Source organism: Lepisosteus platostomus, chromosome 27 (genome assembly GCF_059453375.1).
Source record: "Lepisosteus platostomus isolate fLepPlt1 chromosome 27, fLepPlt1.hap1, whole genome shotgun sequence".
NCBI classification, from domain to species: domain Eukaryota; kingdom Metazoa; phylum Chordata; class Actinopteri; order Semionotiformes; family Lepisosteidae; genus Lepisosteus; species Lepisosteus platostomus.
The window spans coordinates 6,697,703-6,723,205 of record NC_142637.1 but is presented as its reverse complement, the minus strand read 5'-3'; the positions used below and the strand labels follow the sequence as shown (position 1 = coordinate 6,723,205).

The following is a 25,503-nucleotide window of genomic DNA, read 5'->3' as shown; positions in this document are numbered from 1 at the left end:
TTGAGTCATGCAATTTGCAGTCCGTGCCCCCTCCAGTATCCTGGTATAAGTGCTGTTAGCTGAGGACAGCAGCTTTCCTGCCTAGGAAGGAGGAGAGTAGATTTTCGTTGTCCAGGGTGGATCAGTAACTGTGTGAAGATGAAGTGTGATCTGGAGTTTTTTTTTATTGGAATCAGGTGATGAATTCAGTAATGATGGTCTGGATTTTTCTTAATTGGAATCAGCTGACGAATTCAGTAACGATAGTAAATTAAGATCAATAACTATCCTTCCAATCAGTGGCAACCCAGACGCAGCTGGTATTAAACCCAGGAAGTAGAGCTGAATTATATATATATTTTTTACAGGGCCTGATCCAGAGCATTTCAGAGAATCAGATGCAAGATGCTCTTTTGACTTACTGAAACTCATTGTAGTGTGAAACTCACCTGGATGAGAGGAGACATAGTCAAACCCACTTTGAGGATATAGAGAATCTCAATTTCTCCATCTTAAATAACATCATTGTGACTGTTTCATATTAGAACATAAAGAAAGGGTACAAAAGAGAGGAGGACATTTGCTAGTATATAATTGTTTCATATTTCTCTAGTATCCTGTATATAGCCTATATTTCTATACCGCTCTCCATACCAACGAAGTATCTCAGATTGCCTTGCGTCTTTGCCCCTTGTGAGTCAGTCCAATGCAGTGAAGCACATTAGTTTGTACTCCTCACACACTGCAGTGTACAAGCTGTGCTACAGAATAGCCTCTGTTAACAGCAGTCTGCACTTGCTGGTTTCTAGACGAGATAACGCCATCCTCTAATCCTGCCTCTCTTTCCTCCCTGCAGTAAACTCTATGCAAGCCGGAACAAGAAGAGAGGAGAGGAGTGGAGAGCATTGGGGCTATATTGATTTTTTTGGGGTTCCCCTCTGATGGAGTATGTGGCATCGGAGAGTTCCCTGCCCAGCAGGATGAGGATGAGTGTCCAGACCCACAAACTGGGGCGACCCCAGGCAGAAGGGCCTCCTTCTCATCGGCAGGTCCCCCCTTCGCCCTGTCGTCAGCCTCCATCCACTCTCCCCCACGCAACGCAGAAACCCTCCAACGGAGAAAGGCACCTCACAGACTGAAGACGCGTGAGCCCCAGTTTGGGCCGAAGGAGAGGGATGGCGGTGGAAAGGAACTTCGTTGGAAAAGAGCGAACTAAAGTTCTAACGTTTCAGTCTTTACGTGTGGATCGTTTTGTCTTTTTATGTTTTTATTGCACTTTTTAAAACCCTTTTAAATACTGTGAAACTGGTTTTGTTCACTTTTGCTTAGCGTTCCGTAGAGAGAGAGAAGAAAAAAAATCACAGCGTAGGGCACGCTACAGGTAGTTGCTGCCGTTTTGTTCGTTTTATGGTCTGTTCCTCCGTTTGGTCCAAACGGTCATTTGTTCTTTTCTTTTGGTGTCGTAGCCGTTTCTTTGCTAAAAAGAAAAGAAAGATGAACCCCCTGAGGCCAAGGCCTGTGATCTGCTCGTTCCCTGGTGCTGCTCGCGCTGCTCAGCTGGGGGGTTCAGCTACAGTCTCCCCTTGTCTTCTGTCAGGGCCCCAGATTTACTTTCGGCTTCCCCTTTAACCCCCCCTGCTGATGCGATGACACCCGTTCAGCAGGGGACGAGGCAAGAAATATCTCTGACCAGCCGTCTGATCAGAGCCACTCCAGCACAGGCGTAGCATGGAGGTGACATGGAGCTTCACATGGGGGAAATCTAGTGTTCATTATTTCTAACGGGATTCTTTACAGCTTTTCTTAGAATCATATTTTAACTTATTTGGGTTTTCAATCAGGACAGATTTTGTTGATAACTTGGCCCAGTCCTTTGCTATACCGTGTTAGTTTGTGAACATTCTTTGCTTTCGATGTCTTTGTTTGCTTGACCATGCTTACTGCTCCATTGCTCGCTGGAGTTCGCTACGTTTCGGCGATCCTGCCGCCCGCGGTCGGGACAGAAACCGTCCCGTCTGCGGTGACGCAGTGGGTGTAGCAAGGGGCGCCGGTCAGGGGTTCTTGAGGTCAAGCTGTAGCTCTGCAGGAGGCTTGATGGGAGGTGTCTGTGCTCGCTCGCAGCTGACCCGGGGCCCGGAGATAATGAAGACGGGCTGCAGACACTGTGATTGACTGGGACATGCAGGGCACTCATTGACGTGGGCGATGCACTTGACCACTAAGTAAGAACGGAACATGTGGTCACCTTGGTCTGCTTCTGTAGCAGGACAATGCAAGAGCAAACCGGGTACTTAATATTCCACTGAAACTGCATTATCCATCTAAAGAGCTGAGGGAATAGGAGGGAGAAGTCCAGCAAAACTTGTCTGACCTTTGAAGGAATGTTATTAACGCAATAAAACTAGATAAAAATAGATCCCCCGATAGATGTTCTGTGTAGTATCCATCATTGGAGGATGGCTTGCTGCTCAATGGGTGATTATTTCAGGGGTGTAACTGTTAGTTCTAGATTCCTGCAGCCATGCAGGGAACCCTCTTTGTGGCTTCAGGGGTCCTTATAGTGTGTCCTGCTTTGTATCCACAACTGGGCAGCCTGCCTGCGTATTTCTATCAAGCAAACTTGGCTTCTTCTGCTTAGGAGGTGTGGCCCCCTTCTCCGTTTTCTCCTCGGCCTCTGTATGAAAGCACGGCTCGAAGCTCGCGTGTCGTATTTTCTGTGTGCTCTGTCCTTTTCCAGTCACCTCGACGTCCGTCTTAGATCGCCCGTGTCGGCACGTGGGAAAATATCATAGCAGGGCACACTACTGGGCCATACCAGTCCGTGACCCCCCCCCCCCCGGATGTCCCAGACTGCCTTGCGCCAGGGAACCTCCAGGCTCCGCCAGAAGACGATTGGCTGTTCACTTCTCATAGAGAGAAGCTGATTGGTTGGCAAGGCTGAGGCTGGGCTGGGGCTAAGGAACAGGGAGTGGTTTAGGCAAGCCAATAGGAAACCTCACAGGTGAGATCCCAAAGGGAGAAACGATTTGTGAAACGGGACAGTCCCATTGCATCTGTGGGTTTAATAGGAATGCCATTGAAACGTTCAGACAGTGAGCCCTCCCCCCTCGTGTGTGTATATAGGGAAAGCACTTTCACAATCAAGTTATTTTTCATAAGCACATGACTGTCTGTTTTGTACAATGCTGTGTAGTGTGACATGTTCGTAATAACAAGATACTTCCGGAGGAGAGGGGACGGTAATGAGCTCCCTCAGCTTCTCAGTAATTATTTTCATTCTTTCGTTGTTCCGTTTGTGTCCTTCCATAAAAGAGTGGTGGTGATGGTGGGGGGGTGTTCAAAGAGGAAAGATAAATTATTTTTAACTGCTCCCATGTGCGGTGGCCAGTTATAATTAGTTGCTGGAATTAACAAAAAGGTGTTGACAGCAATGTATTTATAATGTGTAGCTACTTGATATTTGAATGCCTTATTGAGAATTGACACATAAAAGCATTGTTAGGTTTCCAGTGTAGTGATGATTCTATTTATTTGAAGGTTCCATGATTCAGTTCCTGAGACGTGTACATAAATATATAAATATATTTTCCATTTGAATTGGAGAATATTTTTTATTTTATTTTTGGTAGGCTGCTAGTGAGACATGATTTATAAACCATATCTGATCTACTGTACTTCATGCTGATATCGGAGTGATGCTTGCAATGATCTTTGATTTGTCTGAAAATCGGAGCTGTTTTGGAGTTAAAAGGTTAGAGGGAGCACGCCTGGGACAGAGATGTACAGTCATACTGTTCACGATCCTAGGTGCAGGAACTGTGCATCCTGTTTGTGACTTTTGCCCAGGTTTTTTTTTTAATTGCTGCTAATACATTTCCTTAAGAAGTAGCGTGTTTTCAATGTAAATAAATGCACCCCGATGTCGGTGTATAATTTGAACCCTACTGCGTTGAAGTAAGAGTACTGCTGTGACCTATTGTGAGCACTCGCATGGGATCAGACATTTAATTCATTCCACCAGTGTGAAAGTGTTTTGGGGACAATGTGGGGCTGCTTCACTGATTCCTTTTAATACCACAGGGTTCTGTGCATTCATCTTGTGCATCTTTATGTATGTGTAATACATACATAGAATTGTGTGCTTGGGGTGTGACATACAGAGAAATAAGCATTTTGCTTGTGTGCAATGTGAGGTATACACCACAATCTGTTTTGCCCTTGATGAAAACGACATGCCTGACAGAGCTGGTAGCTGGGAAACTGTTTCCTTTGGGAAACCGCCCAGATCTACTGGGGTCCTGTACAAAGTGTGTGTCTCAGGTGTGGGTTTACCTGGCTCAACAATCTTGGGGTACTCTTCTGTGCCCAGTTGCCTTTGGCCCCCTTCATGGGGTGTCCAGTCACAAGGCCATTGGAAATGAGACCAGAGGGTGGAGGTTGCTGTATCAATGAGGCTCTTGTATGTACTGTACATTACCTCTGCTTGAGGTTTGTGTAAGCCTGCCTACTCTGTATTAAAAGGGTATGCAATAACGCAGGAATATTAAAAATCACACTACACTAACAAACCGTAGCTGGGTGTCAAAGCAATGTGAATGCATGAGATCCAGATGAAGTCCTTTCTGTTTGTCATCATTGCTCACTGCTGATTGCACATCATGCACTGGTCAAACTCAAGGAGTGATATAGTTCGATTGTCCAGATTACTGGGATCACATGAACCTTCCCCTGCATAAGTCTTGAGGTTACAGTAGCTCGGATGTGTGACGTTTATTGCCATATTGTAGCTGGGTATATCATCTAAGCTTTTGTACTATATGAAATCACTGTTATCTCTTTTGAATATCATGTATTTCACTTCTTTGTAAGATTAAAGTTTGTGTTAATGGGGCATTAAGCAGGAAGGAATAGCTCTGATTTTTTTAAATTATTTTTTTCATTTTCTCTTAATGCCATCGGGTCAGCTCCTTTTTCTGTAAACGAAACATTGTAGCAGCAGCTGACGGTTCAGATTGCAAACTAGTAAAAGTGACTTCACTCTATATTATTTATTTATTATCTTTGAAAGAATCCGTGATTTAACCGGTCTTCTCTGTTGACTGGGAAGGATCATTTTAAGTTCTGAAATGAAAGATGTAAGTTTGTGACTTTATCTCTGAATAAAGTGTCTGTATAATGTACATTTAAAATATAAATGGAAAAAAAGAATAAAAATATTAAATGGAATGGCTGAAGTGTTCGCCTTTTATTTACATCCACCGCGAGTTACTGTAGCCATAATTCAGGAATGAGCGGACAGAAGGGACATTTAAAATATAAAAGTGGGTTGCAACATGACCACTTGCTCAGTTTTGTTTAGTAATATTAAAAATTAACACTTTTACAAATTCAAGAGAAAAATAAACTAGTATCTGCCGCCCGCAACCCCACCAAAGGCATCTCTCTCGATCGGTTTTCTCTCAATTTTGTTACCGTTCACGCTGTTACGCTCGCAAACATCATAGATCTCAGACCTGCAATGCCGCTGTAGCACAACACCCTTCAGTGACAGAATCGCTTTTCTCCTCGGAGAGAGAGAGTGCAGAATCACAACAGGTCCCAATCCTACTGGGAGAGGGAGGAGGGAACTCAGTGGAACTGGCAGCCCAGTATGTGATCTCCTGTCACAGCCTGAGGAACAGTGAGCCTGTCTCCCAATAATGCTCCTTCTGTCTACAGTATATGTCAACATTTTATAATATGTCTTTGTTGTAATATGTCTGTAGATTTTATTTTATTTTTTGTTTTGTTTCATGTGAATTTCATTATTTTATTTGCTCTGGCAACACTGATTGTACCCATCGGTCATGCTAATAAAGCACCTTGAATTGAATTGAGTGCCCTCTAGTGGACATGAAGTGTAACGACAAAAAGTTACACTTTAAAACTTGAAAATGCGGATGCAGTTTAGTAGTTTGTGCGTGACCCGCATGTCAGCAGAACATAGCTAAAATATTTCGTATTGCTTTGCCTAGTGGGTTTGACATATTCCTTATTCTTTTTTGTTTACACTTTGTGTGTTTGTTCTATTAGTTTTCCCTGTGGGCCTGGTGCTATATGCGAGTATATCTGTGACGTCATCTGACTAGTAATTTAAATCGATCAATTTAGATGCAGTTTATAAATCAAGAAAATCCTTATTTTTTGTCAGATTTTAAAATCGTTTTCCCTTAATATAACTATATATATTTACATAAACTTTAAAATTCGCACGTAATCCGCAGGTATTTAAATAAAACAGAGTAAATCATGTTTAATTTATGCGTACAGGGCTGCGAAACCTTTATCCGATTTAGCGCTTTACGTAGACGTTCCGCTGTTTCCTTGGAGACGGCCTTTGGTTGCCATCGTGACACCAACGCGCTGCAGCTCCGCGTGGAAACCAGGCGCCATCTTACTTAACGAAAATACGTGAGCTCCCCAACAGTTTCAAGTTAAATATAATTAACTGTAATTCTGTAGTATAGTTTTTTTATTCCGAAATTGTCACTACCAGTAAATGACATAGAGGAAAATAGGATCAGGCCGTTAAAGTCTACAAAATTGACAAAATCTACATCGAAACCATTTCCAAACATGGCTCCCACGGAGCAGGAAAAGGACTCCTGTGACCGGATGTGGGAGGAGCTACCCAAGCAGGTACAATTTAAAAATTTACAGCTTGAAATAAATTCTTCCCGTTTTTGTTAATGATGAAAGTAGGCTCAGGGTTGGTTATAAAAGCCGTTGTGTATCACATCCAAAAGTGTAGTTTGTACAAACTGGAACTGAGATGTAGAAATCTGATACATACTTGATATACAATGAAAACACAACACCCACATTTAGAACTGATAATATCAGTTTATAAGATACTATCAGCAGATAGTGTTTTTTTCTTGAAATCACAATATGATCAAGAATTTGTGATGTGCTAAAAACTCCAGGTGCTCAATGTTTGGTATCTGTTTGGTATGTTAAAACAACTCAAAACCGGAGCTGATAACAAATCTGAATTCAACGATCAGTGAAGTCCAGGACAGACCACCTCTTGGCCCAAGATGGACAAATCCATCTGATCCACCAGCAGGGCATATCTTGTTTCAGGTTGCATTAGCTGCTGTACAGGAAATTTCATGAAGACATCCAACGGCTCAGCAACACAATGACTGTGGATCACTGCCTACTTAAAAAATATCTTCATGCCTGCAGACTGTTAAGGAGTAACATTCACAGATGAGAAACAAAATTGACATCTTGTGCAGGCCAGTACAATCTGAGCTGATAAAGTGTTGAAGAATCTCAAAAATTGAGCTGATTTGCCCTTAATGGGCATGACTAAGAAAAGCCTTTGTGAAGATCCATGGTGATCGTTATTTTGACTGCTGCATTGTTCAAGGCAACAGGAGTGAAGATGGAGAGAGGACTCTTCTTTAATACACGACCATCTGACTGAGGCAAGGCAAACGGTGTTCAGTGATATGTCAACAAAGTACCAAGTATCCAGCAAGCCAATCTGAAATGATCAAATTTCCCTGCCAGACAACCCAGGAGTGCACAAGATTACAGTCTTACAGCCCACAGCAGTCTGTCCAAAAGCTGATCAGGATGCTCAAGGAGGCCATATTCTATGACTGTATAATGTTTTCATTTTGACAGTATACCACATTTCAAAAGGATAATTCTATCAGTACACTATCATTACTCTATGATTTCTGCTTGTCCACAGTTTGTGTTGATTTGATTTCATGTTGAATAAGTGTTTAATGATTAGGATTAAATCCACTTGACCTCAGTATTGTGTTTCTTTTGTGCAGTAGTTGATATTTAAAATAAAACTCCATTCTTCAGTATCAGTTTTGATTTTCTTTTGTTTTCAAAAGTGTGTCAGGAGCCAGCTTTCAGAAGCAGGCACCCGAGTGTCCACTCCTTTTTCTGATCTAAGTAATGGGTATGAGAGCAGCACCAGTACTGGTAAGCATCTCAATAGACTAGAGTATCAGTTCTTGTTGTAGATGCAAATTTGCTTTAATCCACAAAAAGATCACTTGGTGTAATAAGATGCCATATCAATCTGAAAGGCCAAAGATCTCTGTCTTACATCTTACAACTTGTATTTTTTAACAAAATGAGGAATCATCTTGGTTGAATGTATTAAGAAACAAAGCTTTGTTGGTCATGAACATGTAGGTCTTAGTGCAGGGCTTAGTTTTTTATCATAGTATTAGGTTCTGTGCATTATAGCAAAACAATGAGACAGAATACATTGGAAGTATGATTTATAGTCAAATCAGATCTGTAACCCCAGCCACCCACTTAATTGCTTTGTGTTCTTTTTTAGAAGCCAACAGTGATCTGTGGGCTCAGCTGCACTGTGAGATAGAGAGATCTGAACACCTGGACTCCAGGTTAAAGAACTGCCTCCTTCAGCTCAATCTGCCTGTTTCTGGCAATGCAGAAAAAGAGTCTGAGCCAGGAGCCCTGGGGGTAGGTGCACTCCCAGCTGAACCAGAGACGCCTGATGGCTGAAGATGAGGCTTTGCACTTCACGTATTTATGTATAAAAACTAAAACTGCACTTCCACTGTTGATTTCATTTTGTCTTAGGACAGTGTCAGAAGCCAGAGCCCTGATGCAGGTACCCAAGCACCCACGCCACACTCTGGGCTGCTCAGCGATGGACACGACAGCAGCTGCACCTGTGGTAAGAATAGGAGACTCATTCCTTCCCAAACCAGTGCCGAGTCTTTCCCCGATTCCCACTAATAGGAAGACCTTGATCTGCTATAATCCTGCAGGGGTCCTTGAATGAATATCTTTTCAGCAACCAACCCAAATTGCCAGGACTGATGCCAGCTTCTTGTGTATTCATATTTTCTGCACCTTTGCAAGATGATCCTGTTGTTCTCAGTTTTGTAAACTGAATTTACTCACCTGGGAGAAACAGAATGTTTTCCTGACTTTCTTCCAACTTCATGACTATTACCAATATGCTGCAGTTCAAAGAAAAACACACAAACTTGAGAATATGGAGACTGGTAAGTAAGAAGATAGGAGTTTTGTAAGTCAGAGAATTCCCTGGTAACTTTTAAGTGTGGTATTTCAATTAACATCAATAGCTCAAACAAAGCATTTGACTGCTTTCCCATACAAACAAACAAAAAACAGTAACAAGATAGTAGATGGCAGGAATAAGTACAATACTGCTGTCTTTCTTTCTAGACATAATGGCCTACCTGCTACATGCTACATGTTCTTTTTTAGGAGACAGCAGTGATCTGTGGGCTCAGCTGCACTGTGAGATAGAGAGATCTGAACACCTGGACTCCAGGTTAAGGAACTACCTCCTTCAGCTCAATCTGCCTGTTTCTGGGTCAGGAGCCCTGGGTGTAGGTGTGCTCCCAGCTGAACCAGGGGTGAGTTTACCATTCCGAAAGCTAAGCCATGAATTTATATTTTATCAATTATACACTTGATGTGCAGCAATACTATGTGTAATAACTGAGACATTATTTCAAACTGGTGTTTATAAATATGAATACTGCACTTTCAATGCTGGGTTTGTTTTGTCTCAGGGTTGTGTTAGAAGCCAGAGTCCTGAAGAAGACTGCCGAGCATCTACTCCATCTTCTGAGCTGCTCAGCGGTGGATTTGACAGCAGCCACACCTTTGGTAAGAACAGGGGACTTATTCCTTCCCGTCGAAGGTCTGAACTGGGCTGGGTTAGCTTTGAGATGCAAAAACAAAACAAAAATAAGATTTCCTGACAGTACTCCCACATTGTAATCATGACTGATGTTTAAGAAACAAAGCTTGAGAGTGTTGATGCACCTTGTATGATAAAGACTCAAGGGTACTTCAGGGCTGTTTTTCTGTAACTATTAACAAAGCAATCATTTCCATTAGAAAAGTAAAAACCAATAAACTTTAACATTTGCTGACAACAACAGTAAAACATTTGGAAGGCGTATATTTCCTAATCCTACGTCAAATTCAAAGACATTTATTGGCATAATCGATGATTGTCCTTCAAACAAAAACAATAACTAATAAAAGTCCACTTATTTGCCTGTTGCATTCTTTTTTCAGAAACTGACAGTCATCTGTGGGCTCAGCTGCTCCATGAAGTGAAACAGTGTGAGCACCTTAGTCAGCTGACTTCTGAAGACCCAGAGGACCAATCAGAGTCAGTCGCCGGGCAGGAAGTGGTGTCACCTTCACTAAAGGTACTCTTTTTGGCTCTTGCTCTTTTTGTAGACATTTAAGGAGTATGTATATATAGTAACAAGGTAACAAAAAGAATGTGAAGCCAGGAACTTCATGAAACACCTAAATATTTAATCAGAAATTTCCTTAAATATTTAGAGATTTAACAAAATCCCTGATTAAATATGCAGCTCCTTCTGTAACTCCTGTAACTTATAATGCATCTACATGTTTTATGCATTTTAAAAAAATGTCTAGATATGAAAATGATCTTTTGAAATCTCCCTTCTCATGCTAGGCTTTATTGGAAGGCCTTTCCAATGAGGTGTCCAGAATACTGGGTCTTTCGAAGCGCTTTATCTCCCATACAGCTCTTCGCACTGAAGCTTGCTCCCATGGGGAAAGCTGTCAGAAGGACAGACAAGCACTGTTTCATGCGATTCACTCCTTAAAGGAACTGGTTTCCAAACTGGTTTTTGATAAGAACATGGTACGTGTTCAACAGTGATGTATCTGTTTTTCATTTTTGTAAGGCTAGCATTAGTGAAGCCAATTTCACCTGACAAAAAAGTAACTAACTACAGTTAGTAATTTAAGAGGATAAATTACATTTGCAATAAAATATAATTTTATTTTTCCTTCTACCTGTGTCAGGCTTGTTATAAATATTTCCTGCTCTTCCACTTTTCTTTCAATGTGTAGTGTTGTTACATGGAGCTGGGACATGATGCTTATCATGACTCAGTCAACCAAATGGATTCGAAATAATAGCATTTAATTATGCATGTTAATTAACATTGCAAAATCTTTTTCTGTCTTATAATGTGTTGGATTTACCTACAATAGGAGGAACTGCAGAGCTACCTGATCAGCACCGACAGAAACAGCCTTCTGTCAGAGATTGAGAACCTTAAGACTGAAATGAGAAATGTGCAACTTCAGCATCAAGACACTGTGGAAAGTCTTCAGCAGTCTTTGAAGACCGCCCAGGAGGAGCAGACTAGTAGGAAATGCCTGCTGTCAGAGATTGATCAACTCAAGACAGATCTGAGAAACTCTCAGTTCCAGCATGATGAGAAGATGAAGGGTCTCCAGCTAGCCTTGGACACTGCACAAGATGAGTGCAAGAACACGATGGTAGCTCTACATCAAACACTGAAGTCTTCTCGGGACAAAGTGAAAGCACTTCAGAAGACCCTAGAAGCGTCGGAGGCCAAGAGCAAGGCCACCGTACAGAAGCTCCAGCATGCGCTGACAGATTATCAGAAGGAGCACCGCAGGAAGGTCAAGACGTTGATACAGGCCCTAAAGAAGTCTAGGGAGGAGCACAAGGAGAAAGAGCTGGGACTGCAGCAGATGCTGGAGTGTTCTCAGGAAAAAGTCCAGGTTTTCCAGGAGACCCTGGAAACGTACGAGGTGAAGCACCTGAGGGAAATGCAGAAAATGCAGCAGGCACTGGAGGCTTCTCAGAAGAAAGTCCAAGCTTTGCAGGAAATTCTTGACACGTTCAAGGCAAAGCACAACGAGGAAATGCTCGTGGTGCAGCAGACTTCAGAGCATTCTCAGGAGAAGGTCCGAGCCCTGCAGGAAGCCCTTGACAAACGGGAGATGGAATACCAGAGGGAAATGGGTGGACTGCAGCAGACACTGGAGGCTTCTCAGGATAAGCTGCAAGCTTTGCAGGAGACCCTGGATAAGTGTGAGATGAAACACGAGCAGGAAATGCAGAACGTGCAGCAGACGCTGGACAGAGCCATGCAGCAGGGAGCCACAAAGGAGCAGGAACTCCGTACTCAAGGTGAGAGAAAGATTTTAAACAGGCAAGACTCTGCTCTCACTTTGAGGAGCAAAACAATAGGGAAAATGGGAAAACACTTTTTTGAGTGATGATCTACATAATGTCCATAAAACAAATTCCTGGATTTTTTTAAAGGCATTATATAATTGTATGTAGTTTCTTTGCTGTCTTTTCCTTTTTATTTCTTTATTGCCTTAAAACACTCAGAAAAAGAAAGTTCTGTGTAGGCGTTCATTGTTTAATACGTCCGTGTGATTCTTGTTTTAGTCATATCTCTGAAAACTAAGCTTCTGCAAGAGAAGTCTAAGTCTAACGAAGAGCTGAGAAAATCTGTGGCGTCTGAAAAGGAGATGCAGGAAGATATCAGAAATCTGAGGTACTGCTTAATTCCCTCCACACACTCATCTGCAGATTTTAGACAACCACATTATTATTATGACTGTACTGTAATTGTTTTGCCAATATTTATATAGAGTTATGGACGATGGAAGCAACAATACCCATAATCAGTGCTTTTGGAACAGTTACACTAGCACTAACTGCCTTGAAAAATCAATTTGCACATCAGAAGCATACACTGAATTCACTGAAATGTTTTATTGATATTTTTCTCACCCTGTTAGGATCATACTGAAGAATCAGAGGGAGCAGCTTGAGATCGCTTTGGAAACTCTCAGGCAGAAGCAGCAGGAGCAGAAGGACATCCACTGCCACCTACAGGCTGACACCCAGAGGTGCAGCCAGGAGACTCTGCCTGAGCGGCTGGGAGCAGCTGCCGCAAACACGGGCCCCCCGGAGCAGAATCAGCCAGAGCAGCCTCTCCCATCAATGGGAAAAGAGTACCAACACAGAGCCAGGCTGAGGGAGGAGTACCTGGATCTGCGGAGCAGCCTGCGCTCCCTGATGGAGAGCGAGGGGGACCGAGAGGAGCAGAGGAGGCATGGCTGGAGGAAGCTCCTGGAGAAAACAGAGGAGTGGGAGAGAAAGGCAGTGAAATTGGTGAGGGCCCCAAAACGTGAAGCCTACGGCGAACCAGCAGCTTAGGCAAATTCATGTTTGTTATTCCTCTTCTGCTTCAAACTGTAAACAGCACAGTAGGGAAGCAGCAAATTTCAGGGTTTCTGAACTGTTTTTGAAATAAAGTAAACAGCAAAATGCAAATTGAAGTTTTATACTATGCAGTTTGATATTTTTCATTTGCTTACTGTTTAAGCCTTACCTGTTTTCTTTACATCTCCAAACATCTATAGATAAGAAGAAATGAGATTATGATGTTAATTCACTTCTTAGCCATTCTTCCTTTCCCCCATGATGACTTCTTTCATTCCTGTTCTGTTATAAAATTTTAGGTGGAAGGTCTGGATTCTAAGCAGTGTTGTCAGGTTTCCGAGGTAACGGGCAGTGAAAGAGAGCGCTCCTGGACTGTGGGATCCTTTTCCCCTCCGTCCCGGGACACTTCAGCGTCCAACCGAGTTCCCCTTGCCCAATCCCAGCTGTCCAGCTCCCAGTCTCACCACAGGTAGACGTGCACTCCAGCCACCATACCTCTAGGGGAACTAAAGATATTGATTCTCCTTCTTTGGTATCCTAAAACAGCACAAAATAAAAATGTAAAACTTTTAATACCAAAAATGTTTTAAATACTGAAAAAAAACAGTCACCTACAGTCACCTGACTCACAAATTGGATAATCTGAATTGAGGAATATCAAGAGAAAAATCTTTGACCTTTAAAGCTTATTTTCTCCTTTAACATATATATCAAAGTAATATTTTGGTAAAATAAAATAGAAAATGAGTTTTCATATTCTTTCTTCATTTCATGATAGTCCATATATTATGCAAATTGCAGAAGTACAATAAAAGTAATTTGTCAGTACTGCCACTTAGTAACAAAATATTTTTCTTTCTTTACGTTCTACTGAAAGATGCCATCCCAAAAACTAGATGCATATATAAGCAAGATCAGCTGGTGTTTCTAGTAGTCTAACTTCAATTGCCTTCATTTGTTGCAGGCTCAGACATTCCCAAGACAGCAGCAAGCCTGTAGCATTGACAGCATCTGCCTACAAACAGCCACAGCCTGACTACATCCAGCATTTACTGACTGTCCAGAAAAGGATAAAAGGACTACAGTCAGGTAGGAACAGCCTGCAAGGAGCTACTAGTCTTGTCGGTTGTAAACCCAAGAATGAACTGGAGAACAGAAATCTGGCTCTCTGTGATTTCATCAGGATTTCATCATTCTTTCATCACTACCACCAACATTTCAACAGACGATGAGTACATTTTCAGACTCTTGGAATGATGCTGATACACAAAAGTAGTGCTTTTGAAAGCATCAGTACGTAACAAAACACTGAAGTCAATATACTCATAATTATGTAATTGGCTGTAAGTGTAGTTTGAAAGCTTCTCACAAGTCAAACACAACACATTCATTAGATTGCATTTAATTAAGTGTTTAGTCAGTTATTTTTCCTCCTGAAACATACTTTATACCTTGGTAATACAATCAAAGAATGTAAGAGGAATATGCTGAACACCAGCACTGGCTGCTGGTGTTTTGCTTGTATTTCAGTAGAAAGACATTCTTAGAAACGTCTTTCAAGCCATGTGTCAGTCTGTGTATTAGTGTAATTGAATTTTGCTGACACTGGTTAACAGTTCTTTTGTAAATATCCTTTTAAACATTACATTATTGTTTTGTGTGTTTTACACAGGAATGCATCAAAATTACCTCGTAATGACAGAACATATTTAAATCGTTAGATGAAAACCAAGATTAAATGATAACCAATAAGCTGCAGTTTTATACCAGCCTTGTAACTGTAGACCTTTTTATTGAGCACAGCTCAAGTTACTTGTTTCTAAACATTGTCTCAGATACTTTGCATCTTGAACAGTCCCAATTCAAACTGGTAAGATTATTTTGACTATCTGTGTGGTGGTGATTTTGTATATTAAATCAGTATTTGCTTTCTTTTATTTATTTTGTCAGTTAATTTTCAGAACAGTGTCAAGGACGTTCTTGGAGTGTCCCGGCTGAACGCCAAGGGAATATGCTGAGCGGTGATGCACTTCACATCAACATACACTGTTTCAAGGCGCTGAAATCGCTACAACACTGGAAGCTTAATTCTGAAATGGAGGAAAATGTCCTCATCATCTTTTATTTTGTGGAATTTGAATTACAATTTCAAAATTAACGTAATTATCTGTTTTGAATGCATTCCTGTATTGCTTTGTGGCTATTATTTCACGCATGGTGTTTGAAGTCTTTGTGTTAATAAATACTTCATAACAAGTCGTCTTGTTTTCCGTCATTAAATGAAAAATTATGAAGCAATTTGGACGTAGTTTAATGTATTATGCATGATCTAGCCTTTGGTTACAGTGCTTGAAGCACAGACGATCCATATTTCGACTGTTTGCGGTTTAATGCATATATACATACTAAAAATGCATAAAAGAATTAACATTTTTGTAAAGTGAATATCCATGCATCAGAACGACTCTAAAAAGTAAGAAGTTTTCAAGTAGCGCGTCGACATAACGGCTTATAACAGTATCATAGACAGGAGTACATTCATTTTTAGCTTTGTAATAACGGAAGCAAAGCACAGCGAACAGTTTGAGTCGTCAGTAAGGTAAAAATCATAAAGTTGTCAGGACTTCAGCCCGGTCAGAGTTTGAACAGCCATTCAACAAACGCAAGAAAAAGTCCCCTCCTTGAGCATACAAATCAGTCTGGCTCCCGCTACCTTTCCCCCTCAGTTTTATCACCCGCACATCTACCATCTCCACACAATTCAATCCCTACTTTATACATTTCTTATTTATTCGGTGACCCATCGCCTGGCTTTATGAGTCGCTATTGGTCAGCGAGCGATCAATCTGGGTGGGAATGGCCCCGGCGGCCCCGGCTGTGAAATGCGCGCTTTCCATTGGCCGCCGAGTCAGTCACTCGCCTCCCATTGGCCGCCGGGCCTGTCACTCGCCTCACGTGTCTGTGCTCGCTGTCAGCGCTGGGAGCCGTTCGGTTTCCTGCCGGTTGGGGCGAGCGTCTCTGTCCGTGGTGGCGGCGGTGGAGGAAAGGAAGAGCATAATTTAAAAAAAAAAAGAGAGAGAGAAACCGTGTTAAAAACGATCAGCGAGAAATACAAAGCACAACACCATGGGAACCCGAGACGACGAGTACGATTATTTATTTAAGGGTAAGTGCGTGTCGTCCGTGGGGGGGTAAGGACTGTGTTTCTGTGCGGGGACCCGGGGGGCTGGTTCCGAGGAGGAAGCGGAGTCGGTCGACCATTGCAGCCGCACTGTACCAGCCTCCCCCGCCGCGGCCCTCGAAGCCTCGGGTTTGCCCCGAACGCCCAGCCGGGAATCTGCGCCCGGGGCCCGGGGAGGGGGGGAGCGCCTGGCCGGCTCGTTCCTTCCCGGCCTGTGCCGTCCTGTCGGACACGACGTGGCTGGGGAGGCGGCGGGCACGCCGTAATTCCGCTTTTTAGCGGCATGAACGACCCCGGAGACGGTCATGTGCCTTGAAGGAGTCTGTTACAAGAAACAAACAAAAAAGGGCGACGTGCTTTGTGCATCTGGTGGACGGCGCCGTGAGCGTTTGCTGTGAGGTGCGGGTTTGGTCGTGTAGGGCACGGTTTGCGTTCAGAAAGCCGAGAGATGTCGCCGGGTGTTTTTCTTCTCTGGAGCCGGGCATGATGATTAAGCCGAGCCCGGCGCACCCTTTTCACAACAGCGGCGCTCTCGGCGCCAGCAAGAGGTTCTCAAGTGTTGAAACAGCCTTGAAACCCAGTCGGCCGTCTGTGGTTTAATTTAATTTTTTTTTATTTTGGTCCGAAAGGATTGGTGCAGATGCGTCGGGGAAACACAGAAGTTCCCTCAAATATACCTGCAGGGCAGAAGACATAGCCGTTACCTTGCGTATGTCCGTCCGTCCCCCCCCAATAAAAATAAATGAATTAAATGTTCAGAATGAAGTTTGGGTTTTAAAGATCACATATGAGTGTTAGAGGCAAACTTGTGCGTGTGTTTTTATTTCATCCTTTGCTTTTGAATTTTTGATGAACGTGCATTTTACCCCCTTGCATGTTGCTATCACTTTAGTTTCAGGACAAATATAAATGGACGATAGGAGATCGTTGCTGTTTATACAAGGATCTTGGAACGAAGTTTACAGTGGAGAAGCGGGGAGGGTGTCGTCGGTGGCTCGGAAATACCGTTTTTAAGCGCAATCTCACACATCTGCTCCAGTCTGTAGAATTAAACGGTTTTTGAATTGCCCGCGGACTCGGCGTTTTGCGCAGGTGTCTCAGTCGCTGGAGGTAGCAGCGCCGATTTGGGGACCTGGTTTCGCGCAAACCATCGCCTCCTGCAGTCTGCGTCCGTTTTCGGAGCCACCGATCTGAAGGTTTTAATTCCCCTTGCGGTCTCCTGGCGTGTCGTGTTACAGGACCCCATCAAAAAACAACCAACCTGACGCCGTCAGTGTGCTTTTCCGTCTGCTGTAGCGTAGAAACTTCAGGGCTGGTGAGGAGATTCAAGGCACCTTTGCTTTTCAGAGAGCATGCTTGGAGATTTCAGATAGGAGCATTGTGCCTTGTGGGAAGCCTTTTAAATCGGTGCCTTTTACACACAGCCTGAAAAGAACATCCTGTTTTTCTTTGCGGCAACAACCCATTCAGAGCGAGAAACAGAATAGGGGAAATATAATTGAGCTGCAGTTATTTCTCCCTTTTAACCCTGAAGTTGGTATCTGCTGTTTTAATATAAAAAAAGGTCTTATGTTATGCTGTTGCCGTGGTGGTAGTGGGGGAGTGATATTGGAATTTAAAAAAATAAATAAAAATGCTGTAAGCATGTTGAGACGGCAGTAAAAATGCTGAGTGGAGCTCAAAGGTCAGGTCTCTCCTGCCTTTGCAAGACTTTTACCCTCTTGGCTTCCCCTTTCGTGCAACCTGCTCTTTAGAAATGTAGACTAACAGGAGTCTCTGTCATGAGTCGAAATTGTGAATAATCTGTGACATCTAAAAAAAAATAATCACTTTCCTCTAGCAGTGTCAACACATTTAAATGTATTAACGGTGAAGGAGTCGTGCTTCTCCTGTTGAATGATACCACAGAGTGAACCGATCTGACAACCCATCGTTTGATTGAACTTTTAAGATTTGATAGAAGCATGGGGGGGAGTTCATGGTTCAGTAAATCTCCTGCTAACCCAAATACATACTAATTTCTTTGCTGCCTTTAAGCAGTGGGCTTCAGGTCTTCTCGACAGCTGGTAATCTCCTGAAAAGAACAAATTGGGTTTTTAAAGAGGAGAGAGAGGGCTGTGTCGAGAGCCGATACAAACCGAACGCTGGGAAGATGAGGGGGAGAGAGGTGTGAGATGGCATTGGAATAACAACTCGTGGACTGTGCTGGCTCAGCTGTTTTGACTAAGCGAGTAAAGCTCACTGCGTCCTGAGTTTCAGAGCATAACAGTACTAGTCCAAGTGTTTTCTTGGCCTTGGACTGACAGACTTCTTCTGTAAACCAAAATCTGCCAAACAGGCTGAGATCATTTCCGAAGGGACTTTCAGTCACAATGTCAGTGATTTTTTTTTTTTAATGACTAATGGCTAAAAGCAGAAGTGGAGGGTGTCTCTGATTTTCTTTCTCCAAATTTCCCATTTGGAAAGAAGGGAATTTTCAGCGAATCGTGCGGCGAGTGTATTCAGTAGCGTTGCAGAGCGGGCCATCCTGATTTATTATTTGTAAATACTTTATTTTAAAGGTAAAAATACCATTTTTAATTTTTGGTGGAGATGTTTTTGTGTATTCTTTGACTTCTATTTTATTGTGGTTGAACTGAGCGCTTACTGCGGTTTCTGTTCATGGAACCTCAAGACCTACCCGGTGGTTCAAGTTCAGGTTGAGTTCTGTGATCATGGGTTCGAGGCTGGGTCATGTCACCAGTTGACTGGTGGAGATTCTCTAAGGGACGGGGTGCTGTGTGCTTGGTGGAGTGCTGGTTAGTCCGCCAGGGTGCTCTCAGCGTCGCAGTGACCCCTGCTGGTGGGGGGGTGCACCTGTCTTCCAGTATGGGGCTGTGATGTCTCAAAAGATGAGTGAGCTGTAGCAGTCTGCTTGCACTTCTGCTTCCTCTGCCTTCTGCAGTCATGGGGTTCATACCCCCGAGTGGAGATGTCCGCTATTCAAGTGCTTATTACAAATCATCTGGCTATAACAAAAATAAATCAATACTGAATTAAAATTTCAATCACCCTTCGAAAATAACAACAATAAAAGTGTGGGATTTATCCAAGTATTTTTTGCCTAATGTGCATTTAACCCTGAATATAATGTTTTGCTATTTGCTTAAGTAGTGAACCACTTCCTTCTGCTCGTGTTAAAAGGATCAGTGTTCTGTTTTGAAATGTTAGCAGGTGAGAACATTTTTATTGTAGATTTACTTACACGTGAAAGTTCTGTTTTTTTTTTTAAAGCTAAGTATTTGAGTCTCTCACTGACTGTTTTATGAATTAATGTATTAATTTTTTTTCTGTGATAAAAAAAATAGTTGACGTAAATGAAGGGAGAACAGAAAAGAGATTATAAAAGCCAAAGAAGAAGAAATTGAGGTATTTAATTGATCTCCAGGAGCCTGATCGGTTTAACTAATCGAGCCAATCGAGCAGTAGACAGGGAGCTCCTGGGAGCTGCGTGAAGCAGGGTGCACCAGGGTGGCCTCTGACCGTGTCTGTGTTGGCGGCAGTGGTGCTGATCGGCGACTCCGGCGTGGGCAAGAGCAACCTGCTGTCCCGCTTCACCCGCAACGAGTTCAACCTGGAGAGCAAGAGCACCATCGGCGTGGAGTTCGCCACCCGCAGCATCCAGGTGGACGGCAAGACGATAAAGGCCCAGATCTGGGACACCGCCGGGCAGGAGCGCTACCGGGCCATCACCTCCGCGTGAGTGTGGGGCCTGGGGGTGGGGGGAGGGGGGTCAGACAGCCACGGCTTCCTGCGGGAGCCACTTCTGGAGCAGCTCCGCGGTGCGGCTCCCTGTGGGCTTTGAGGAGACTGGCGGAGAAGTTGGCGACGGGCTTGTTGTCGTATTGGACTGGGGACGTCATCGTTGTGTAGTGTGTTCCTTAGTGATGGAAACATCAGGCTGCTGTAGGGTCCTTTCCACCCTGAGGCCTTAGTTCAAGACTGTGGGATCTCAGGAATGCGAGGTATGTGATCCAGGACCTACCAGGAATTCCAAGTGAATGTTCATCCTGGTTTTTAACTTCCACGGAAAATGATAAAGCTGGGAAGTGTTTTTCTCATTCAGGGGTTTCATTTGTTGGAGTTTTCAAAGAACTTAGAGTTACAGTATATTTCCCAAATAATACAGATATCAATCAGTTTATGAGCAACCGATTTGTGAATTTTCACTGCTGATTCTGTGCAAATTTATATTGGACCCATTTTATGAAATGCAAACCTGTTTATAATGTCCTGAGCATAATTTCTGTAAACATCATTTCACATCTTGAAAGTGTTAGATTAACTTGGCTTTAATGGTGAGTAATGAACAACAAGTGATACTGTTATACCTGTAATGTCTCTGTGATGCTTTTGTGCTACATAAAAATAAGTTTGAAAATGATTGTGATGTTTCTGAAACTTTGGGAATCAATCAAATTTGCCAATAGGAGTTTTTGATTTACAAAGGTTCACTTTTATGAGCACTTTTCATGCAGTGAGTTACGTTCAGAAATCGGGGCGGGCCTGTGCTGTGGTATTTGGGTGCGAGTGTGACCGGAGACGTGATGTTTTGTCTGACGCACCTGAGCTTCAGGAGCCCCCCGCGCTGGGCCTGGGGAGGGTCCTCGAGTGCTGGTCCTCTGACCTCTGACCTGCCCTCTGTGTTCCAGGTACTACCGAGGGGCCGTGGGGGCCCTGCTGGTGTACGACATCGCCAAGCACCTGACCTACGAGAACGTGGAGCGCTGGCTGAAGGAGCTGCGGGACCATGCGGACAACAACATCGTCATCATGCTGGTGGGCAACAAGAGCGACCTGCGCCACCTGAGGGCAGTGCCCACTGACGAAGCTCGAGCGTTCGCAGGTAGGCACGTCCCTGGCACACTGGGAGCTATGGGAGGGATCCTGGGACAGACTGGAGGCAGGGTGTCTGTCCTGAGCTCTGTGTGGAAGGTGCGAGTGGCGAATGACCCCGGAGTGTCGGTTCTCAGAACTCATGAGCTCCTGAACGAGGCCAGGCCGCATGGTGGCGCCTCTCTTCTGAAGATGAATTGATTGGCGGGGGGCTCTTCGCAGTGCTGCAGGGCAATCCTGCATTTTACTTCCCCGTCTCTCAAAGACTTAATGGCTTCTGTCCTTTTCTTGTCCACAGAGAAGAATAACTTATCATTTATTGAAACATCTGCCTTGGACTCGACCAACGTAGAAGAGGCTTTCAAAAACATCCTCACAGGTGAGAGCTGTCCCGTAAAAGAAGCAGCATGCTCGCTGTCTGCTGTTCTCTTACAGCACATTCGGGGAGGAACTGCATGAATTCAGGAGCTGTAGTCTGTTTCATGTTTAGAACTCATAAATATTGAGTTTGAGGTGGAGCGTGTGCTGGATCGTCTGTTAGTCATTCAGTCTTCAAGAGCTTTTCCTGGTCTTGACACAAATGTTTTAGGGAATCACACTTGACCTGTCCAGTAGTGTCCGTCTCTCCCAGGATTTCTGAATTGTTGATGTCCAGGTGGAAGAACTGTGTGCTGGCCTGGAGGAGTATAATTCTCCTTTCTAGTGACTGTTCCCCTTTCTCCCCCGCAGAGATTTACCGGATTGTATCACAGAAGCAGATCGCTGACCGGTCGGCACATGACGAGTCTCCAGGCAACAATGTGGTGGACATCAGTGTGCCCCCCACCACTGACGGGCAGAGACCCAGCAAACTGCAGTGCTGCCAGAACCTGTGACCTCCGATCTCTGCGGGACCCCCCCTCCCCATCCCACTTTCTCCAGCCTTCGTCTCCGCTTTTGGCCCCCGAGTGTCGTGCAGCTGCTGTCCCGTATTCCCTGTGATTTCCGTGGATCTCCTTCATCTCTCAAAGCTGTAACTTTAATGCTAACATTCCTTTTTGTCGTCTTTTCCTTATTTTTCACTTTCCTTTTTTCTCCCCTCCCCATTATTCCTCGAGCCTCTGAATTTCCCCCTTTTACTGTAACAAGATTATTCAGTCCAGGGAAATTCTGCACTGATCACGTGACCCACTCCTGGTGAAGGGATGGTGAGGGATCAGTCTTGTCAGGTGCTGCCTCTCTTGAAGTCAGTTCCTCGGGTTCCCTGTTCCAAGCAGGGCATGAAATGAGCAAGTGTAGCAGGAATCTCAATGGAATCTTTCCATAAATTTACCTGTACAAAGGTCTTTCAAAAGATGCTTTCAAGTGGATCATGTAATAAGGTTGTGACGGCACCAGAAAGGAGGCAGGAGTTTAGCTTTACTGGCAGCCTTAATTGTGAGGACCAAGTTACCAGAGCAGTACAGTTATGTACTGTTTGCCAGTGGTGCACTGGTAATACTGGGTGTGATCATGACATTTAAGTACACTGTCCTCAAGTCTAGCAGTCTTCACCAGTGCTCCTGAGAATTTGTGAATGTGCTTTTTAAATGTTTTCTCCTGCACTGTATGGCGGATTGTTTCGCCAATCAAACTTCGTAATAAAGTCAATAAAGTTAATTATATACCGCAGCAATGCATTTGGTATCGTACGAAATGTATTTTAAAAAGCAGCTTTTGTGAAGAGGAGCTTTTTGCAAGTTCTGTTCTGTATTGGAGAACAGAGATGGTGAACCTAATGGCAAGATATCTGGGTTGGCTTAAGCTTCATTGGTTGCAAAATTACCTGGATTGAATCCTGCTGATGGTTAGTCAACTCTGGTTGCCTTTCTTGTCACTTGAAAGGTGTTTTAATTGCATTTCATAAAATACCATAAAACGTTCCTTCGAAGTGAGAAGAAAAGGCCTTACAGCAGCCTTCAGTTATACTCCCCCTTTTGGCTCATTAAACCTGGTAATACCAGGACGTTTCATATCATCTTCTTAACTATCTTGTCTACTAGCATTGTCTGTCTTGGTTACAGCTGATTTTCTGCTCAAGAAACAAGTAGACAAAATACACTAAAAACAATTTGCTCCATGTGACAACCCAGATGTTTACATAATGACTTAATCCTCTCTGAAGCCCTGTGGCTTTGCATCGGACAATGCAAAATTTCACGCTCTGTAACGCTTGCATTTACAACGGCTCACAGCGATAGACTGTATCTTCCTATCGATGGCCTTTGATCAGTGGACAATGGGGGTGACTGGTTGACCCTTTCAGTTTTTGCATGTCAGTGCTCTTACTTTATTCCTTGTAAAGTATAATCTTAGACATGTTAGAGATTTAATATAGAAGCAATACCCATCATGTATATAACCTCAAATCTTCTGACTATTTACAGCTTTGTAAACAAATGGCATTGTTTCTCTTGTCCTTGAGGGTCTGACTTTTGTCATGTTTTCCCAAAGTGACGACTAGTGGCATTGCAACCACTGTTCCAGGCTTCCATGGTCTTGGTGTTGCCTTAGAAAAAGCCACAAGTGTTTTTATTTAAAACAGTTTTTTTAAATAGAACATAAAAGAAGACCTGAAAATGTAATGTGATAGGAGAAGCTATGTTCATATGCAACACAAACTGACTTCTTCAGACATTCTACGCTTTTTGGGGTGTTAAAGTAGTTAAAACATTAAACCATTTAGAACGCAAGTCTAAACTGAGTGTCTGTGGATTCAAATCTTGTATTTACAGCATATCGTAATGAACAGTTTAGTTGAGCACCACCACAATTTTTTAATGAATTTTCTTTTCAATCAATCACGTTCCTTGTATTTATACCTGGCATCTTCGACCTAGTGCTTAATGGTATCGCGATACTAAATGAAGTCTGAAGTGCATTTGAAGATCTAGATTTGAAATTCTCATCTATAACACTGGAAAGTGAGTCATGACAGTTTTTATGTTTGCTAGATTTCATTCACTCCCTTTATCTGCAGTTGTTTATGTATTTCTGTTAAGTGCAATCCACTATGTAAATATATATGCGTCACTTAATTTCTGCATGGATAATATGTATGGTGCATAAATATGTTGCCAAACCTAAGTAAAGATACTGTGTCGGTGTGTTTATTTACTCCCTCTACTTGCATGCACATTTAACGTCATTACGTTATTATTCAGCTGTGTGAAAACCCTCTAGTCCTGCATCACCTCCTCAGTCCTCAGTCCTGTGGTGGCTCTGTGGCTCAGGATCTGCACCTGTGGCTGGAAGGTTGCTGGTTCATATCCCACGGCCGGCAGAGGAATCCTACTCTGTTGGGCCCCTGAGCAAGGCCCTTAACCCCAGCTGCTCCAGGGGCGTCGTATAAATGGCTGACCCTGCACTCTGACCCCCAGCTTCTCTCCCTGTCTGTGTGTCTCATGGAGAGCAAGTTGGGGTATGCGAATAGACAAATTTGTAATAGAAGAAATTGTATAGGGCCAATAAAGTGAACTTTACCTCCCAGTGGTTCCCACAGTATTTTAAGAAGTGCTTCCACCACGTGTTTAGGTTCAGGATTCTATCCATCTGTTTTCTAACTGCTCTTTCCAGTCCAGGGTTACAGGGAAGCTGGAGCCTTCCAGACAAGCTGGGGTTCACCCTGGACAGGACACCAGCCCATCACGGGGCACACTCATACCGGGGTCAGTTTCCCCAGAATCCCATGAACCTCATGTCCTCGGACTGTGGGAGGAACCCCATGTGGACATAGGGAGAATATACAAACTTCATGAAGATGGCACCCCAAGGCTGGAATTATGGGTTCAGTTCTGGAGTTGGGGTGCCATCCTGGGCCCCAGCACTGCCAGGTAGAAACCACTGTGCCACCATGCAGCCTGCTCTGTTGCACAGTAATCCAGATTTATCTTAAATGTGCATCCTGCTCCAAAGATGCACAGCCAGATGATGACATACGGGTATTCCACGGTGATGATGTTTACCGTGTCAGAGACGTACAGAGACCTTCTGCATTCATACCAGCGTAGCCGAGCTCGAAATAACCTTTCGTTGTGTCTTAAATATGCAGTGCTCAAATTTCGCTTGGGCTGGACACCTTTTTCTTCCAAAACCAGCTTGCCGTGTGTCCACTGGGCAAAAATTAGTTTCCCGTCCCTCCTTGCATTTGAGGATGTGGCTTAAAATGAAGTGTTAATTACACTTCCCGTTAATCACAGTAAAGAGTCGTATTTTCCCTTTTTCCGTGCAAGCTATTAACAAATTAACTTTGTTGACAAAAGCATACCGGCACATATTTTAAATCGGCGCTCGTCCTCCGGAGGCGCAGTTTAGCAAGTTAATAGCACGGCCACACTGTCTTTTAAACAGATGGCAACAATCTTACCAAATGGACATT

General features: G+C 43.5%; 3 protein-coding genes and 1 long non-coding RNA gene across 6 annotated transcripts in view; 3 read left to right on the top strand and 1 right to left on the bottom strand.

Annotated features, from left to right (window-relative positions):
- pip5k1ca (phosphatidylinositol-4-phosphate 5-kinase, type I, gamma a) overlaps positions 1 to 5,205 on the top strand; it is a 53,779-nt gene extending 48,574 nt beyond the window's left edge. For all 3 annotated transcript variants that reach the window (XM_088622423.1, XM_088622422.1, XM_088622427.1), the window contains one exon: positions 836 to 5,205. In XM_088622423.1, coding sequence (XP_088478549.1) covers positions 836 to 838 — 3 coding nt within the window. In that variant the 3' untranslated portion in view covers positions 839 to 5,205. The remainder of the gene's footprint in view (positions 1 to 835) is intronic.
- A 1,152-nt stretch (positions 5,206 to 6,357) lies between these two features.
- On the top strand, positions 6,358 to 15,311 carry LOC148639182 (uncharacterized). The gene is made up of 14 exons (XM_088621677.1): positions 6,358 to 6,657; positions 7,881 to 7,971; positions 8,339 to 8,484; positions 8,605 to 8,701; positions 9,262 to 9,413; positions 9,573 to 9,669; positions 10,087 to 10,223; positions 10,502 to 10,693; positions 11,050 to 12,001; positions 12,269 to 12,377; positions 12,625 to 13,000; positions 13,351 to 13,520; positions 14,016 to 14,140; positions 15,002 to 15,311. Exons 1-14 carry the CDS (start codon positions 6,595 to 6,597, stop codon positions 15,067 to 15,069), a joined length of 2,775 nt encoding a protein of 924 aa, XP_088477803.1. The 5' UTR covers positions 6,358 to 6,594; the 3' UTR covers positions 15,070 to 15,311.
- On the bottom strand, positions 6,842 to 15,982 carry LOC148639181 (uncharacterized). The gene is made up of 4 exons (XR_015930759.1): positions 15,765 to 15,982; positions 13,221 to 13,588; positions 12,617 to 12,958; positions 6,842 to 9,724 (listed from the first exon to the last, which is right to left on the bottom strand). It is a non-coding gene; the product is annotated as an uncharacterized LOC148639181 (long non-coding RNA).
- A 53-nt stretch (positions 15,983 to 16,035) lies between these two features.
- Positions 16,036 to 24,217, top strand: LOC148639180 (ras-related protein Rab-11B). The gene is made up of 5 exons (XM_088621683.1): positions 16,036 to 16,217; positions 19,775 to 19,970; positions 20,924 to 21,117; positions 21,406 to 21,486; positions 21,837 to 24,217. Exons 1-5 carry the CDS (start codon positions 16,178 to 16,180, stop codon positions 21,980 to 21,982), a joined length of 657 nt encoding a protein of 218 aa, XP_088477809.1. The 5' UTR covers positions 16,036 to 16,177; the 3' UTR covers positions 21,983 to 24,217.
- The last annotated feature ends 1,286 nt before the right edge of the window (positions 24,218 to 25,503 follow it).